The sequence below is a fragment of the Salvelinus sp. IW2-2015 genome, linkage group LG36, assembly GCF_002910315.2.
Source record: "Salvelinus sp. IW2-2015 linkage group LG36, ASM291031v2, whole genome shotgun sequence".
Lineage (NCBI taxonomy): Eukaryota > Metazoa > Chordata > Actinopteri > Salmoniformes > Salmonidae > Salvelinus > Salvelinus sp. IW2-2015.
In genome coordinates this window covers 6,655,510-6,673,449 of record NC_036875.1, presented here as the reverse complement: position 1 = coordinate 6,673,449, position 17,940 = coordinate 6,655,510, and the positions used below count along the sequence as shown (strand labels likewise).

At 40.0% G+C, this 17,940-nt stretch overlaps 1 protein-coding gene across 1 annotated transcript in view; it reads left to right on the top strand.

The window, feature by feature from the left end:
* The window catches only part of esyt3 (extended synaptotagmin-like protein 3), a 29,805-nt gene extending 14,288 nt beyond the window's left edge, over positions 1-15,517 (top strand). Inside the window, exons 15-24 of the mRNA XM_023981337.2 lie at positions 682-753; positions 2,669-2,755; positions 5,684-5,833; positions 6,529-6,866; positions 7,488-7,586; positions 8,484-8,615; positions 8,843-8,948; positions 11,327-11,376; positions 14,950-15,056; positions 15,150-15,517. Of these exons, the coding sequence (XP_023837105.1) occupies positions 682-753; positions 2,669-2,755; positions 5,684-5,833; positions 6,529-6,866; positions 7,488-7,586; positions 8,484-8,615; positions 8,843-8,948; positions 11,327-11,376; positions 14,950-14,989 (1,074 nt within the window). The 3' untranslated portion in view covers positions 14,990-15,056; positions 15,150-15,517. The remainder of the gene's footprint in view (positions 1-681; positions 754-2,668; positions 2,756-5,683; positions 5,834-6,528; positions 6,867-7,487; positions 7,587-8,483; positions 8,616-8,842; positions 8,949-11,326; positions 11,377-14,949; positions 15,057-15,149) is intronic.
* The last annotated feature ends 2,423 nt before the right edge of the window (positions 15,518-17,940 follow it).

Below are 17,940 nucleotides of genomic sequence, written 5' to 3'. Positions count from 1 at the left end.
CATGTGGATGCTACCATGATTACGGATAATCCTGAATGAATCGTGAATAATGATTCATATCCCCCAAAAAATGCTAACAGCCCCTGTTATTATAATGGTGAGAGGTTAGCATGTCTTGGGGGTATGATATTTGTGCGTCTAACTTTCTCACTCATAATTTATTCATAATTCATTCAGGATTATCTGTAATTATGGTAGCATCCACATTAATTTAGAAGTGTTTAGAACACAGGAGGTTGATATAGCACCTTAATTGGGGAGGACGGTCCCGTTGTAATGGCTGGAGCGGAATCAGTGGAATGGTATCAAATACGTCAAATGCATGGTTTCCATGTGTTTGTTGCCATTCCATTTGCTCTGTTCTAGCCATTATTATGAGCTGTCCTCCACTGATTTAGAAATATATTATAATTTACAATTAAACTGATAAAATTTCATTATTTACCATTCAAWTCTATTGGGCACAAAATAATCTGAAACACAACCAAAATTTACAGCAAATGCACTTTAACCTCATTGTATCATTTCGATTCCAAAGTGCTAGAGTACAGAACCATACCAATAAATACTTTTGGAGCTCACTGTACACACACACACACACTGACGCATGCACTTACTCACTCTGACACACTCATAGCTGAGCCTCTTTTATATCAATGTTAATGTTCTTTTAATCTATAGATCACAAGGAGACCCAACAATCCAAACTCTTATGTGGAGTTCTCCATTGATGAACAGAATCAGAAAAGCAAGGTATGTTAATACTGTATGCTGCTGCATTGTAGGGATAGTCATGCCAGGTGGATGTGACTTCTATTAATTAAATATAGTATATCCCCCACTAATACGTTTTTTGTCCATTGCATCATTCAACATACTGTATCTGCCGTTAACCATTCTATATACAGGTAACTGCCAAAATAATGGAAATACTTTAGCAAATGAGGGACACAAAGTATATATTGAAAGCAGGTGCTTCCACACAGGTGTGGTTCCTGAGTTAATTAAGCAATTGACATCCCATCATGCTTAGGGTCATGTATAAAAATGCTTGGCTACCATGCCTATGCCCCCATAGGATGACAATCCACATGCCATGAGTGGTCTCTGAATGATTTGAAGAGCATGAAAACGATGTAAACCATATGTCATGGCTGTGTCAGTCACCAGATCTCAACCTATTTGAGATTCCGGYGCYGTGCCTGAGACAGCGTTTTCCACCACCATCAACAAAATGATGGAATTTCTCGAGYAAGAATGGTGTTGCATCCCTCCAATAGAGTTCCAGACACTTGTAGAATATATGCCAAGGTGCATTTAAGAAGTTCTTGCTCATGGTGGTCCAACACCCTATTAAGACAATTTATGTTCGTGTGTTGTTTATTTTGGCAGTTACTTGTATCTTACAGGTAGGGCACCTAAAATCCCTGAAATCCTGATTTGAAGGACTCAGAATTTCCTGCTTCTCCTATCCCGATTCCAGGAATCTTCAGACCTGGGTTTTCTGGGAAAACGTGGAATTCTTTAAAACTTACTGGAATTTTGCAATTTTGTAACAGGTGTTTTCTTTGACTTTTTATCAATAGGGGAAAAAATCAGTTCTCTCCTCAACTCCTCCTCTCCTCCGTGACCCGGAAACCAATAAGTGGTCACCATATGTAGGAGTTTCAATTCTTTAATAGGTGAAATGAGGAGTTTCCTCTTCTCCTTGTTTGCCTCCTCCGGCAAAGGATGTTAAGGTGTGTCCTACCACGGAAGAGTTTTGAAATCAGCCACACCCCCTTTGAAACAGCTGTTTTCTCAGAGGAGAAAACCTTACACATCTTAAAAAAGCAATACATTACTTATCCTTTTATCTGTAAAATGTATAGTGCAGCTAGTTACATTTAATTTGACCACTTCACACATGTACACTGAGTGTACAAAACATTAGGAACACCTTCCTAATATTAAGTTGCACTCCTTTTTGCCTTCAGAACAGGTTTTGAAATCGTTCCACTGGGTAGCTGGCCCATGTTTCCTCCAATGCTTCAGTTGTATCAAGTTGACTGGATGTCTTTTGGGTGGTGGAACATTCTTGATACACACAGGAAACTGTTGAGCGTGAAAAACCCAGCAGTCGTTGCAGTACTTGACACTCAAACCGGTGTGCCTGGCATCTACTACTATTCCCCGTTCAAAGGCACTTAAATATTTTGTCTTGCCATTCACCCTCTGAATGGCACACATATACAATCCATGTCTCAATTGTCTCAATGCTTAAAAATCCTTCTTTAACCTGTCTCCTCCCCTTCATCGACACTTATTTAGGTGGATTTAACAGGTGACATCAATAAGGGATCATAGACAGACCAGATGAATCCAGCTGAAAGATATGTCATGGAAATAACAGGTGTCAAKAGGTGTCACGGAAAGAACACGTTTTGTACTCTCAGTGTATTTTGGGATTCCACTCCTGTAAACGTAATTTGCCTGATGACACACTAGAGGAGAGACAGTAATTTCTTACAAACGCATTTGTTTCCACATTTCCTCGCTTCRCTCTGATGTTTTCAAAAAGAGGCACGYAGAGGACGGGGAYGAGGACATGAGGAGTCYAGGAAATCCAATTGAGAAAAGGGCTCCATTGTGCACCCTCTTTATTGTCATCCCCCTCTCCCTCCTATAGGTGGTGTTTGCATCCAAAGACCCTGTGTGGGAGGAGTGCTTTACCTTCTTTGTGCACAGCATAACAAACCAGCGACTGAATATTCAGGTATACAACCCTCATGAATAAGTAAGGAAGAAACCTTCACACGGGTAGGAGTCAGTGCACACATGGACCTGATCATGTCATATAATGGGGAAGTCTGTAGTCTTTTTTTTTTTTATTACATTTTTTGTTTTTATGATTTCAGGTCTACTCTATTTTTCTACTACTATTTTGGGGGGTTTTACTACATTTCTCTGTTTTACTACTGTAGACAGCAGACCTGGGATAACTATAGTATCAAATATGCTTTGTAAATAGTGAAAAAAGTTTACTACCATTTAGAGGTGACTACAAATATCTGAATACAGATCGCACAAAGTGACAACTTTTCGGAAACATTTGGATTGTCCACCTTCAACTAAGATTAGTTAAACTAGTAGATTAGCAAACCAACCAATGCGATTTACTCCTTGAACTACACATACGTACAGATAAAGTGTTGTTTTGTTTCAAACAAACGTACCAATTTTAAAGGGATAGTTTATTCAGAATACAAATTAACATTATTTTCCACATGTACCTTGGCTGTCGTCGATTTCAACAAGGCAAGTTTGGATATTTCCTTACTTGGATACTTAATGTTCATATTTTGTTTACAAGTGACACTTATGCCTCTCGATTAACAATGTAATAACTTGAGTAACATTTTATTAACATTGTTAGATAAGTTGTGTATTTAAATTCCATTGCAATGGAGTTGAGCTTTTATTTTTCTATTAAACGAGGAATATGAACTGTCTTGTTCCACTAAATGATACTAATCATCAACTTAAACGATAAGCAACTAAACTTCCATCGTGTGTATTTAATGTAAAGTGTTACTGTTAACTTTATAAATTGGTTTAATTCATTCTGAAAATGTGTTTGTTAGATGTTTTGAATCTGCAAAAGTGGTTCCAGACAATCTTTTATTTACTAAGATCTGAAAGCCCTCCAAACCATGGCTTAATTATATATTTTTGAGTAATTAAACTCACTGGTTTAGTTTTGGTTCTTCAAATGTTTATGGAATATTTTTTTTAAATTGTATCTTTTTTTTCCAAATAATTGTCCTTCATTAAAATACAATTAGTTATTTAATATCAAAGGAAATAATTGCCTTTAGTTGACCATCTTAAATTGGACTACTTTCAAATAACCTACAAAACACAACTATTTTTGGCCAAGGTCTGGGTAGACAGACTACTTTACTTTTTACACATTTTTGTTGTTACATGGTGGGATTAAAAATAGATTTGTCATTTTTTTGTCAACGATCTGCTCAAAATACTCAAAATTCTAGCTTTTGTAAAATATTTATGAAAAATTAAACGCTAAGATATCTTGATTAGATAAGTATTCAACCCCCTGAGTCAATACATGTTAGAATACATTTTTGGCAGTTATTACAGCTGTGAGTCTCTAGCAAAATTTCTAAGAGCTTTGCATACCTAGATTATTCAACATGTTATTATTTTCAAAATTTGTCAAGCTCTTTCAAATTGGTTGTTAATCATTGCTGAACAGCCATTTTCAGGTCTTGCCGGAGATTTTCAAGCAGATTTACGTCAAAAATGTAACTCGAACATTCACTGTCTTCTTGGTAAGCAACAACAATGTAGATTTGGCCTTGTGTTTTCGGTTATTGTCCTGCTGCAAGGTGAATTCCTCTCCCAGTGTCTGGTGGAAAGCAGACTGAACAAGGTTTTTATCTAGGATTGTGCCTGTGCTTACCTCCATTCCATTAATTCTTTATATCCCCAAAACACRGTCCAAAGTGAAATAACTTCACCATGCTCAAAGGGATATTCAATGTCTGTTTTTGTTGTTTGTTTTTAACCCATCTACCAATATGTGCCCTTCTTTGCGAGGTATGAAAACATCCCTGGTCTTTGTGGTTGAATCAGTTTGAAATTCACTGTTTGACTGAGGGACCTTAAAGATAATTATATGTGTGGGGTACAGAGATGAGGTAGTCATTCAAAAATCATTTCAAGCACGATTATTGCACACAGAGTAAGTCCATGTAACTTATTACGTGACTTGTTAACCTTTCTGGCACATGCGCTCCYCTAGCGACCCACCTCGACAACATCCGGTGAAATTGCACAGCGCCAAATTCAAAATACAGAAATAGTCATAAATAAGAAATACAAGTGTTATACATCGGCTTAAAGATTACCTTCTTGTTAATCCAGCCGCTTTGTCAGATTTCAAAAAGGCTTTACGGCGAAAGCATACCATGCGATTATCTGAGGACAGCGCCCCGCTTACAAAAGCATACAAACATTTTACAACCAAGTAAAGGAATTACAAATGTCAGAAATAGCGATAAAATTAATCACTTACCTTTGAAGATCTTCATATGGTTGCAGTCACAAGAGTCCCAGCTACACAATAAACGTTTGTTTTGTTCGATAAAGTCCCTCTTTATGTCCCAAAAACTCAGTTTTGTTGGCACGTTTTGTTCAGTAATCCACTGGCTCAAAGGCAGTCAAAACATGCAGACGAATACATCCTAATAGTACCGGTAAAGTTCGTCGAAACATGTCAAACGATGTTTATAAATAATCGTCAGGTTGTCAATTGTCTAAATAATCTAGAATATTTCAACCGGACAATAGCTTATTCAATAGAAAGGGAAAACAACGAAGGGCGCACACTCGGTCACGCATGCAAACCAGCACTGCATGATTCTACAGTCCACTGACAAAGGTCTCATTCTTCTTCATTTTTCAGAAAACAATCCTGAAACAATGTCTGAAGACTGTTGGCATCTAGTGGAAGCCATAGGAACTGCAATCTGGGTCCTAACCCATTAGATACTCTATAGGCATTCAATTGAAAACACATGGAATGGGATTTGAACCTTTGTTTCTGTGTGTGAGAGTGCCACTGTGTCTTACGGCCATAAAAATACAATGACAAACGTATAATTATATTTCTATACAGGTCAAAGAGCACGATAAGAAGACGTTACTAGGCACACTCAATGTGCCCCTCAGCCGGCTCCTCAACACATCAGATATGACCTTGGATCAGCGCTTCCTGCTGGAGCGCTCTGGGGCCAACAGCCAGATCAAGATGAAGGCCACTCTTAGGGTGAGGGAGAACTGCTCACATATCAGTGTTCTGCTTCAGGGGTTTGGTAAATGGGACGAAATGTGAGGTGAGACTGGATCCGTGTTGCAGGCTTAGACTGGATTGCCCTATAGTCTCACATGGAATGGTTGGGTGTGATGTATGGAAATCTGTTCTCAGACCAGTGTCTTTGATTTGTGTCAAGTTGGGTTGGGCGTCAGGTGGATATTGTGGTCTGCAATTATTATTTGGACTTGTTTGAGCTTCACTTCTCTTGCAGATWAACTTTTTATTCTTTGGTTCAAATTATAGGGATTGGGCTAAATTTGACTGCCACGTCCGTTTGCGAAATTACAACAAAGAAGTTACTTGAAACAACAAGCACATTTTTTGGGTGTTTTTTGTGTGCCTCGGACATCATTGCATGCGTGCTAGCAAAGCAGAGTATGTACTGCATTTATTTATTTTTTACCACGATGCTGGATGATCCTCCTCTTTTTCATCAACAAACAATAATGTATGTGCTGCGGTGAACAGTGGTGCTGTTTCACCTTATGTGGATTTCAGCTTTAACAGTGGTTGACGAGAGATGTGCTAATATGACAGGGCTATTGCAAGCTGTACACTATCTAGCTGTAAGTGACGAATGGCCGTATTTGTACTGTGTCTGCCTATTAGTGTCCTTGACGTTGTCCCTACCCTCTATTCAAACACAGATCCTGACCCTGGAGAAACCAGAACCAAAAGTCATTCTCAATCCTCCACCTCATCCTCAGCCCCAGTCCTTACAAAACCCACCCACCACATCTCCTACTCTCTCCCCGTCCACCTCCTCTTACGCCACCCCTACTGCTGCAGCTCTGGACAGTTCCACCAATGGGTTCCATGGAGATTACGTGCGCGACCGCCACGGGTCTTTACTGGCCGCCGACGGCCAGAAGACAGTCCCTTCCACCCCAGCACACATTCGGCGCTTCGACTCCCAAAGCCTTCTGTCGGACAACTCCATCGCCTCATCCCGTTTTGACCTGACTGAAGGAGCCCCCTATCCTGAGTGAGTCACTAACTTACTATCAACAGTTCATTAGGAACCAAATGGGCCGAAACYGAAAGGGATTAACATTAAAAATATTGGTTATCGTTGCAAAATGTTTTTCTATACTTTGCTATGGTGCGCACTAATGAATGCACCACAGTTGGGGTCATTGGTTGGTAGTTACATATAATATTGAAATAAATGGCTCAAGATTCAAACAGTCCTATTTGTGTATACTGTTTGTTTTTATATTCAGTGCTGTGAGTTCGTATATTTCTTACGAAATTTACCAGCTATGTGATGAGTCCTGACTTTGTACACTAAATATAAAGTATTGCCATTTTAGAGTCACACCTCATCTGTTCTTGTTTTATTCTAGACAGTTTCTCATCTGGTGTAGACTAACTCAAACATATTGTTGAGACTTGGGTCCTTACTTTGTACAGAAGCAGTCCAAATGAATGGAAAAGATGAGCACTGGAAATTACATGGTGCTTATCTCTTCCATTCATTGTAGAATGTGGGATATTGCTGCAAAACAGATGGCCTGGGATCTTGACATAAGACTACTTTTGAGGTTTGAAAACATCTGGCAAAATGTGATTTTGATGTGTAATGTCCCTTTAACACTGACTCCAGCTACATCATGAACCACCAGGGGACCTTTGGGGAGATACAGCTGACAGTGCGCTATGTCACCCTGAGGAGCCGTCTCATCATCCTGGTCAACTCCTGCAGGTACTGTGCCTGGGAAACCTACTATCATGCCACACATCCCCACTCTATCTGTGTACTGTCTTTATCACATTACACAAACACAAACACAGGCACGTGCACAGATAAGGTTCTAGGGGTTTCTGAGCATCTGACCTTTTGCACTCCTATGAGGAAAGTGCCTTTTCAGATTGGTAGTATTTTTTTTAAATTCATACATTATTTTTCTTTTAGTCTCTTTTCTCTCCTGTTCTGTAATTAATTGCCCCTCAAAACTAGATAAAAAATATATATATCTTGAAAAACTCTGGCTCCTCTGCGCGCGTGCACACTGCACTTGTCCTGCTGCTGCACAAGCAGAAGCTACCGGCGCCTAGCGCTAGTATGAGTAGTGGCACACTGGTTACTTTTTGAATTTTATGTCGTCTTTCACGGTCACAGACAGGGAAGGATTCAATTGGACTGTTTTTAAAAAGGCCTACAATGCAGATGTCAGTAGCAGAACAAACTTTTTTTCACTTTAACCACCTGCCCCTCCAAAGGTCTGTACATGGCCCTACACACACACACACACACACACACACACACACACACACACAATCAGACAGTTCACTTATTCACTCATCTCATATCTTGATGGATACAAACATACTGACATGCTGTACACTCATATGGACATGTATTTCCAAATCACCGTTAGCACCCAGTCCATTGTGTAAACGTGTTATGATCTTTACTCTGTAATACAATTGAAAACTCTTAACATTGTTTAGAATGGCACTCCTGAGGATGAGCAGACATTCAGAATAGAACGTGTTCTCTGCCCTACGTCCTTCTCTTCACTTGGTTCCTTCATATAGAGCCATACTCTGCTAGGTCCTTCTCACCCAAGCCTTACCATCTTTGCTCTTTACTCCACAGGAACCTGTTCGCCTGCAGCAAGGACGGCTCAGATGCTTACGTCCGCCTTTACCTCCTCCCCGACCAGTCCTGGAAGCATCGCATGAGAACACAGGTGAAGAAGAAGACGGTGACTCCTGTCTTCAATGAGAAGTAAGGGCCTTACCTCCTTTGACCACCAGAGGGCATTCGTTTTTGTGTCCATAGGTAGCCTGGAATCCAAGCTGATACTCTGAGCATAGTGAAACCGCATATGAGTTTGGATTCCAGGCTAGTCCATAAGGCCAATTCCATCTAAACTCTGTCAATTTAAGAAATGCCTTCAGGGCACCCTTCTGAATGCGAGTCTCTGACAAACATGTTGTTTCTACATCTCTCAGGTTTGAGTTTGACATGTCCCTAGAGGAAGCGGGGACTAGGAAGCTGGACGTGGCGGTCAAAAACAACCGGATGTTCCACACACGGGAGAGGAAGGAAATTGGAATGGTAGGTAGCAATAGTAGGGATGTCAAAGGTTTAGGCTGCTGCACAGTCACTATGGAAGCTCTAGTCTAGAGTTTAGTCTAATCTGTGTTTAGAAGCATTTTTTAAGTTTTTCCATTATTAAATTAGGAATAGATATATGTAATTGTTGTAAAAAAAATATGTGAGTGTGCTTCATTCACTATCATCCTAAATCAAAATATAGAATTATTTTGACATTGAATTATTTCATATTATGCTAATTCCCCTATGCCGGAAAGAATGTTTTGCTACATTACACAGACTAACGTTTTCACCACACACTATTTACAAGAAATACACATCCCTTTTACCTCAGATTGATGATGATAGTATAAAAGTTTATAGTCATCAAGTTTACACAAAATCGATTGCTTAAGGATCGGACCCTTTAAAAAAATTAATTTAGCCTGAAATGACATACCCAAATCTAACTGCCTGTAGCTCAGGACCTGAAGCAAGGATATGTCTATTCTTGTTACCATTTGGAAGGAAACACTTTGAAGTTTGTGGAAATGTGAAATGAATGTAGCAGAATATACACATTACATCTAGTAAAATATAATACAAAGAAAAAACCATGCGTTTGTTTTTGTAGMTTTTTTTTTTCATTTTTGAAATGGAAGAGAAAGGCCATAATGTATTATTCCAGCCAAGGTGCAATTTAGATATTTGCCACTAGATGGCATCAGTGTGTGTGTGCAAAGTTTTAGACTGATCCAATGAACCATTGCATTTATGTTCAAAATGTTGTATCAAGACTGCCCAAATGTGCCTAATTGGTTTATTAATAACTTTTCTAATTCATAACTGTGCACTCTCCTAAAATGTTCTTGTTACTTACATCCTCATGCTAATTGCATTAGCCTACGTCAGCTCAACTATTCCGAGGGGGACCCACCAATCCTGTAGAGGTTAATTAAAACAGATCAATATCTTTGGTTTAGTCCCAGTGTCATATGCACTTGTCGGTGGCAGAATTTAGAACTCTGTCATTTCCAGACCACGGTGGCAAGAAAAAATACAAACGTCTCTGGCCTCAATACCACACATGGATTTGAGGGTCAAACTATCGCTCACATTAGAGCCAACTCCTGTCACTATAGAGTGGTGAGGAGGAGGAGTCTACCGTGTCCAGAAGCGAATTCACCATATGTTTTCAGGATTCAGGTTCTCAAACATCGTTTTATGCTTCGTTTTACTATTGACAGTTACAGCTGATTTTCGGGATTGTATATCGATTCACTCTCCTTAAATATTTGTWWTCTGATGTATTCATTTCAGGGTCTGAATTGTRTAATCAAACTTTTTGCTGCCAGCTCCTGATATCAGGGCATAAAAACTACAATCTGTGTCCTGAATTACCCTAGTGCGCATGTGCGCCCAGCAATATCCTGTCCCAAGCTTGTTTTCCCTGCCTAAACTAGCTGAACTATTCTAGTTTTCATCATCACCCAACTTCATAAATACTGCCCCTTCAACATCAACTCCTTTGCTAGTTATAAAATCATGTAACAAAGAAATTAGCTAGAAAGAATCTTATTTTGTTGAATAGTCAGGACTGGTGTGAGCTATCTGTAGTGTTGATTGACTAATGTGATTAGTTTGCGTGCTTTATCTTTTACAGTAGAACAAGCCAATCAATTCCAGTCTAGAGTGACCGCCTGGTAAATATTGGTGTGCGAGCAGTTTTATAAGAATTTGACTAAATACTGTATTTTACTAAACTAGTATTTACTGTATTTTACTAAACTAGTACATCTGAACACAAGTGTTACGTGTGTGTGTGTGGGGGGTGCAATTTGTATGTCTTGGTTTTCAGCATATTGATTATGCTGAACCAGTGTTTGCCACTTGGCTATAAAAAAATATATATCATAACAGGAAGCAGCAACCGTATCATATTCAATTTGTTTTAGGAATATACATTGTGCTGTTAACATTTTCCGACAGGGTTCTTCTTAATCAGGTAAAAACTACTGAATGAGTCCAAAAGCGTGCTGTAATGTATTGGTTTTGATGACGTATAAGTGAAATCGTGAAAATCTGTTTGTCCTGCCTTGCAAAAGCAGCGATGGCAGCCAACACCATCATTACTTTCCTCAGGAATGTTTTTCCATTTTATAAACATGTATGATGATAGTTGAGGAAATTGAGGTTACGCGCTTTCACTGAATGTCAAGAAGTCTACTCATGTATGTAATTTGAGTACAATGATAATGTTCGGTTTCCCAGTTAAAGTGCCTTCAAGGAAAGGCCTCTATGCATATAGCGTGTCTTAAAATTGCGATATCTTGTGTMTTGTAAATCTAGGCAAGTCTTGTTGCGTGTATTAACAGATCTGCTGTTCATTTTGTCCACAGGTACAAATAGATCTTTCTCAGATGGACCTGGTAAAAGGTTTCACGGAATGGTAAGCCAGGAGCTTCATCCTCTTCTTTTCTATAAGCAGTCTCCGTTTCCTCCTCCTCTATTCATCRAATGGTGTGGTCAGCATTTTCCGTGCTATAAAGTACAGCTCTGCAATTGAYCGCTTCTTCTCTTCTAAAGGAGTCAGTGTAGCACCTGGAGTCTTCGAGGTATATCCAGTAACCTGATAGGTCAGCATTAAAGTGGAAGTAAAAAATATCGGAGAGGAAGGGGTGGACCCACATTCATGACAATGTCATCGTTTTTTCTAAAACTGTGATTGAATGAATGTGTGTGGGGTGTTGATAATGCCTTCTGGGAATGCTATAATGTCCAAAAGTTATGGGCAGAGTTTGAAAGTTGGCCGGCAGAAGGATTACAATGTAAATGTACTTTTAATCCATCTGTCTGCATATTTCAAGACATGGCATATGAGGGTGCAGTAAGATACCCTCATGGGTTGGACAATACTTTTCTCGTCAATCTTCTGGAGAAAAAAATTATAATTAACTGTAAATCAACCAATCCTCCATTGTTAACACGATGGAAAGGTCAACTGCGACAGAGAGAAACAACATTGTGCAGTTGTAGGCCATGTGGCGGAGAGGGATGGTAGGTGGGTCTGGGCAGGGTTGATGTTGTGTATGTGTGCGTGCGTCTGTATGCTGTTCAATCAATCAAATGTATTTATAAAGCCCTTATTACATCAGCCGATGTCACAAAGTGCTGTACAGAAACCCAGCTTAAAACCCCAAACAGCATGCAATGCTGTTGTTTGTATATGTATGTTTTGTGTTGTTAAGAAAAAAAAATGTTTTTTAAATATGCTGGCTAAAGAATCCAGAACATAGTCGGTAAAGGTAAATATGCACAATACCACGCTGTCCCTCTTGCTTGTGGTTCTGGGAATAACAGCCRGTAACAGTTCAGTTCATCATAAAAGATGACTCATGCCCACAGGACCTATACACWGTCTTTGCTGATGTTTATTGTCAACATTTCTGTTGACTGTCTTGATGGTTACTAACCGAAACATTGACAYTCAATGTGCAGAGATAAATTGTGCGTATGGGAGTCATCTTTRACAATGATTTGATATTASWSMRGMSSKKAAYWMTTGAGAATGACACAAATATTAATTTCCYCAAAGTTTGCTGCTTCAGTGTRTTTAGATATTTTTGTCAGATGTTACTATGTAATACTGAAGTATAATTACAAGCATTTCATAAGTGTCAAAGGCTTTTATTGACWKTTMSKWMKAYRTMKWMSWAAMWGTCAATATMTGCAGTGTTGACCCTGCTTTTTCAAGACCTCAGCAATCCGCCCTGGCATGCTGTCAATTACCTTCTGGGCCACATCCTGACTGATGGCAGCCCATTCTTGCATAATCAATGCTTGGAGTTTGTCAGAATTTGTGGGTTTTTGTTTGTCCACCCGCCTCTTGAGGATTGACCACAAGTTCTTAATGGGATTAAGGTCTGGGGAGTTTCCTGGCCATGGACCCAAAATATCAATGTTTTGTTCCCCGAGCCACTTAGTTATCACTTTTGCCTTATGGGCAAGGTGCTCCATCATGCTGGAAAGGGCATTGTTTGTCACCAAATTTCCTGGATTGTTGGGAGAAGTTGCTCTCTGAGGATGTGTTGGTACCATTCTTTATTCATGGCTGTGTTATTAGGCAAAATTGTGAGTGAGCCCACTCCCTTGGCTGAGAAGCAACCCGACACGAATGGTCTCAGGATGCCTTACTGTTGGCATGACACAGGACTGATGGTAGCGCTCACCTTGTCTTCTACGGGCAAGCTTTTTCTGGATGCCCCAACAATCGGAAAGAGGATTCATCAGAGAAAATACTTTACCCAGTCCATCCTCAGCATTCCAATCCCTGTACCTTTTGCAGAATATCAGTTTGTCCCTGATGCTTTTCCTGGAGAGAAGTGGCTTCTTTGCTGCCCTTCTTGACACCAGGCCATCCTCCAAAAGTCTTTGCCTCACTGTGCGTGCAGATGCACTCACACCTGCCTGCTGCCATTCCTGAGCAAGCTCTGTACTGGTGGTGCCCCGATCCCGCAGCTGAATCAACTTTAGGAGACGGTCCTGGCGCTTGCTGGACTTTCTTGGGCGCCCTGAAGCCTTCTTCACAACAATTGAACCGCTCTCCTTGAAGTTCTTGATGATCCGATAAATGGTTGATTTAGGTGCAATCTTACTGGCAGCAATATCCTTGCCTGTGAAGCCCTTTTTGTGCAAAGCAATGATGACGGCACGTGTTTCCTTGCAGGTAACCATGGTTGACAGAGGGAGACAATGATTCCAAGTACCACCCTCCTTTTGAAACTTCCAGTCTGTTATTCAAACTCAATCAGCATGACAGCCTTGTCCTCGTCAACACTCACACCTGTTTAACGAGAGAATAACTGACATGATGTCGCTGGTCCTTTTTATGCAGGGCTGAAATGCAGTGGAATTTTGGGGGGAGGGGGAATTCATTCATTTGCATGGAAAAGAGGGACTTTGCAATTTCATCTGATCACTCTTCATAACATTCTGGAGTGTATGCAAATTGCCATCATACAAACTGAGGCAGCAGACTTTGTGAAAATTTATATTTGTGTCATTCTCAACTTTTGGCCACGACTGTATACATACTCCTACTAGTTGTACTAAGCTACCTGCCTCATTCTCTCTGGGATATTCTCTCTTTATCATTAGTGCGTCCTCGGTCCCTGCAATTGAACCTTCAGTAACTAGCTCTGGTGTCAATCACTATCAACAGATCTAAAAACAAATGTTAATAATTTACAGAAACTCTAAATGTCGTCGCTGTCTGATGACAACCTCATCGCCAAAACAGAAACTTTCCAGGAAATGATTTATTTTCCCATTTCGAACATACAATTATCGAACTTCAGAAGATATTTTCAATAAATATTCTTGGTCCTAGAGTACATTGAGAGGAGTTGGTGCATTCAGTAAATGTATAAAAAAATATGCTAGATATATACACTGAGTATACCAAACATTTGGAACACCTTCCTAATATTGAGTTGCACCCCGCCCCGTTTGCCAATTCGTTGGGGCATGGAATCTACAATGTGTTGAAAGCGTTCTACAGGGATGCTGGCCCATGTTGACTTCAATGCTTCCCACAGTTGGCTGGATGTTTGGCCATTCTRGATACACACAGGAAACTGTTGAGCATGGGAAAAACCCAGCAGCGTTGCAGTTCTTGACACAAACCGGTGCACCTAGCAACTACTAAGATACCCCATTCAAAGGCACTTAAATCTTTTGRCTTGCCCCTTCACCCTCTGAATGGCACACATACACAATCCATGTCTCAAGGCTTAAAAATCATTCTTTAAACTCTCTCCTACCCTTCATCTACTCTGATTGAAGTGGATTTAACAAGTGACATCAATAAAGGATCATAGCTTTCACCTGGATTTACCTGGTCAGTCTGTCATGGAAAGAGCAGGCATTCTTAATGTTTTGTATACTCAGTGTATGTCAATCACATTAAATCTAAATATGGACCTTCYTGATCTGAAATTTCCCCATTTACATTCTCCAACAGGTATGAACTCACTCTACCCAGACTGAAGAAAACCGTCTAGAGGGAAGACCTTTACTCCTCAGCCACATCAATGGGTGCAGCGTGTGTGTGTAGTTCTCAATGAAAAGATAACTGCAGTGGATATAGACACTTTGAATCCTCCGAACCTCATATATATGTACTGTAAGGAAACAAAACCAGTGTCTCTACAGTATCAACTTCTATGCTCATTCCTCTCAGGGTCTGAATTGTGCTGTGATTCACACCAAAGGTCAAAGGCACAATTCATTTGCTATTAAAATAGTTACTTTTACTTATTGGAAGTCGAAATGCCCAACTTGCACATACTATGTTTGAATTTAAATACGATACGGGTGTTCTTTATATAAYTGTAGATGCCAATGTTATTTTGTTTAGACAGGCATGGGGTTTAAATCTTGTTTGTAAACATTAAAACAATTCCCGAACCAAAGCAATATAATCAACTTTTCTCATGCCTTGTGAAATTATTCACTACCGTTGCCCAGTTTCACGTTTGCTTTAAATTAAAATAATTTCCAAATAAAAAAACAAAGATGTCTTGATTGCATTGGTATTGAGTATGAGTTTATTTTTACAGGGACAGTGCACATTAATCAACGTTTCAGTAGAAGTGGCAGTTTTAGCCAGCTGGCTAATTTTCAACCGCAGTTCCTGGGCAGGTTATTAAAAACAATAACAAGACAGACAAATAATGAGCAGTGAGCACATGCAGAGCAACATATGACAAGCAACATGTAGCACACAGACAGAGAAATAGCACAAAAAGCAACAAAACAAAATACATAAAAGCAACAAGGTGTGCCACAAATACATTAGTTCAGGTGCAAACATTTCCATTGAATGGAGCCCATCTGTGTGCAATAACAGTGAGTATGTTAACATGCAAAATAATAATTTGATATTAAGATGATTATGGCTATAATCTGAGTTTGGKATTAGACAACTGACAAACTCCCCAGTCCCTGCCTGTGACAAGCATGCCCATAACATGATGCTGTTACCACAGTACTTGAAAATACAGGATTTCACTCTGTGTTGTGTAGTATTGTTATTTTTTTTAATTATTATTATTTATTTATTTTAGGAGCGGTAGGTAGCCCAYCAGCTAATGAGTTGGACCTGTAGCCGAAAGGTTGACTTTTTGAATCTTGGGCCCGGCGCTGTAAAAAAAATGTTTCAACRTCATATTCATAATCTCCAGCTCCATCATCAACAAACATCAGCACATTTCTATGTTTTGTAGTAAAAAATATAAAGGAAGATAAGTGTTTGCAAATACATCATCAACCAGTTAGTAGGCAATGCCGACACATAATTGGTTAAAATCACATGATGTACACCGATGTCATTGTAAACACTTTTTTTTTTTAATACAAACATAGAAACACACCATTTTCACATACTGTATGTTGATGTTGTGGAGGTGCTGGATATAATAAAATTGTGAAATTTCCCTTTAAGCATGGCCTTTAACCCCCCACCATGCTCTACATCCAGGGGGGGACATAGGGCGAACCACCTTCTAACCAGGTAGTAGAGTCTTTTACAATTATCTCCACAAGGCCAGCATTTCCAAGAGCTGGATTTCCAAATTCCTGAATGTTTTCTAACAAGGCTGAGGTGGATCCTTGTTACGTTGGTGCACTCACACAAACTGTCTKCKCCTGAATCTCAGGAGGAGCTGTTTCGTCCCCCAAGGTTTTTTTTCAGAGGGAAAAATTCCCTTTTGAAAGATTCATGGTCCGTAGTTCAGTACAGCGGCACTTTGAATGAATCCTGAAAAGATAAGACATGGGATTAACTTGAAATGTGTAACTCATAATTTTTATCACTTTAATTAGAATGTAGAAGTAACACTGTTTTAACGTTTAAATAAGTTAAATGCCATTTTTATCTTGGTGACTGGACCAGAAGTGGGTAGAACCAGGGAAAAATAGCACCAGGGAAGCTTCCCACACATCAACACAGGCAAGGAAGGCTCCAAGATCCTGCTGCTTCCTCAGTGCGCTGACATCCTGTTTCCTCCCTGGGCACATGTTCTCCTTCCTCCCTGTGACCTGAGTGAAGCCAATGCAGCCGCTAAGGGTGCAAGTACCTCACCACACATCAACACAGGTAWGGAAGRCTCCAAYATGATGCTGCTCCCTCCCTGCGCTCACATCTTCCTTCCTCCCTGGGTGTAAGTCCTCCTTCCTCCTTGTGACCTGAGTGATGCCAATGCAGCTGCTAAGGGGGCAAGCAGCTCTCCACACATCAACACAGGTAAGGAAGGATCCAAGATGCTGCTCCTTCCTCCCTGAGCACGTACCTTCTTTCTCCCTGTGTGACCTGAGTGAAGCGAATGCATCCACTCGGATTGCAAGTACAGTAGCTCATCAAACATCAACGCAGGGAAAGTCCTCCTTCCTCCCGGGGTGAGCGTCCTCCTTCCTCCATGTTTTGGTATTTTATTAGGATCCCAATTAGCTGTTGCAAAAGCAAACATGGCATAATATTGAACATTAATAGACAAGAACAGCTCAAGGACAGAACTACATCGATTAAAAAAACGGAACACATCGCCTACATTTCAATACACACACAAAATATCTAGGCCAAAAAGGGGAGAGGCGTTGTGCCGTGAAGTGTTGCTGTATCTGTTTCTTGAAACCAGGTTCGCTGTTTATTTGAACAATATGATATGGAAGGGAGTTCCATACAATAATGTCTCTATATAATACTGTACGCTTTTCTTGAATTTGTTCTGGATTTGGGGACTGTGAAAAGACCCCTGGTGGCATGTCTGGTGGGGTAAGTGTGAAGGGGTCTGAATTCCTTCCGAATGAACTGTAGAGTGAAGTCGGTCTGTAAAGGATATTAGTCTTTATTTTTTCCACTATTTTTGTTTTGCTTGTTTCTAGTGGGGTCTTGTTGCTATCTTGTAGCTACGTTGCTAGCTAATGACCAGTCCTTTTAACAGCACAGACCCTC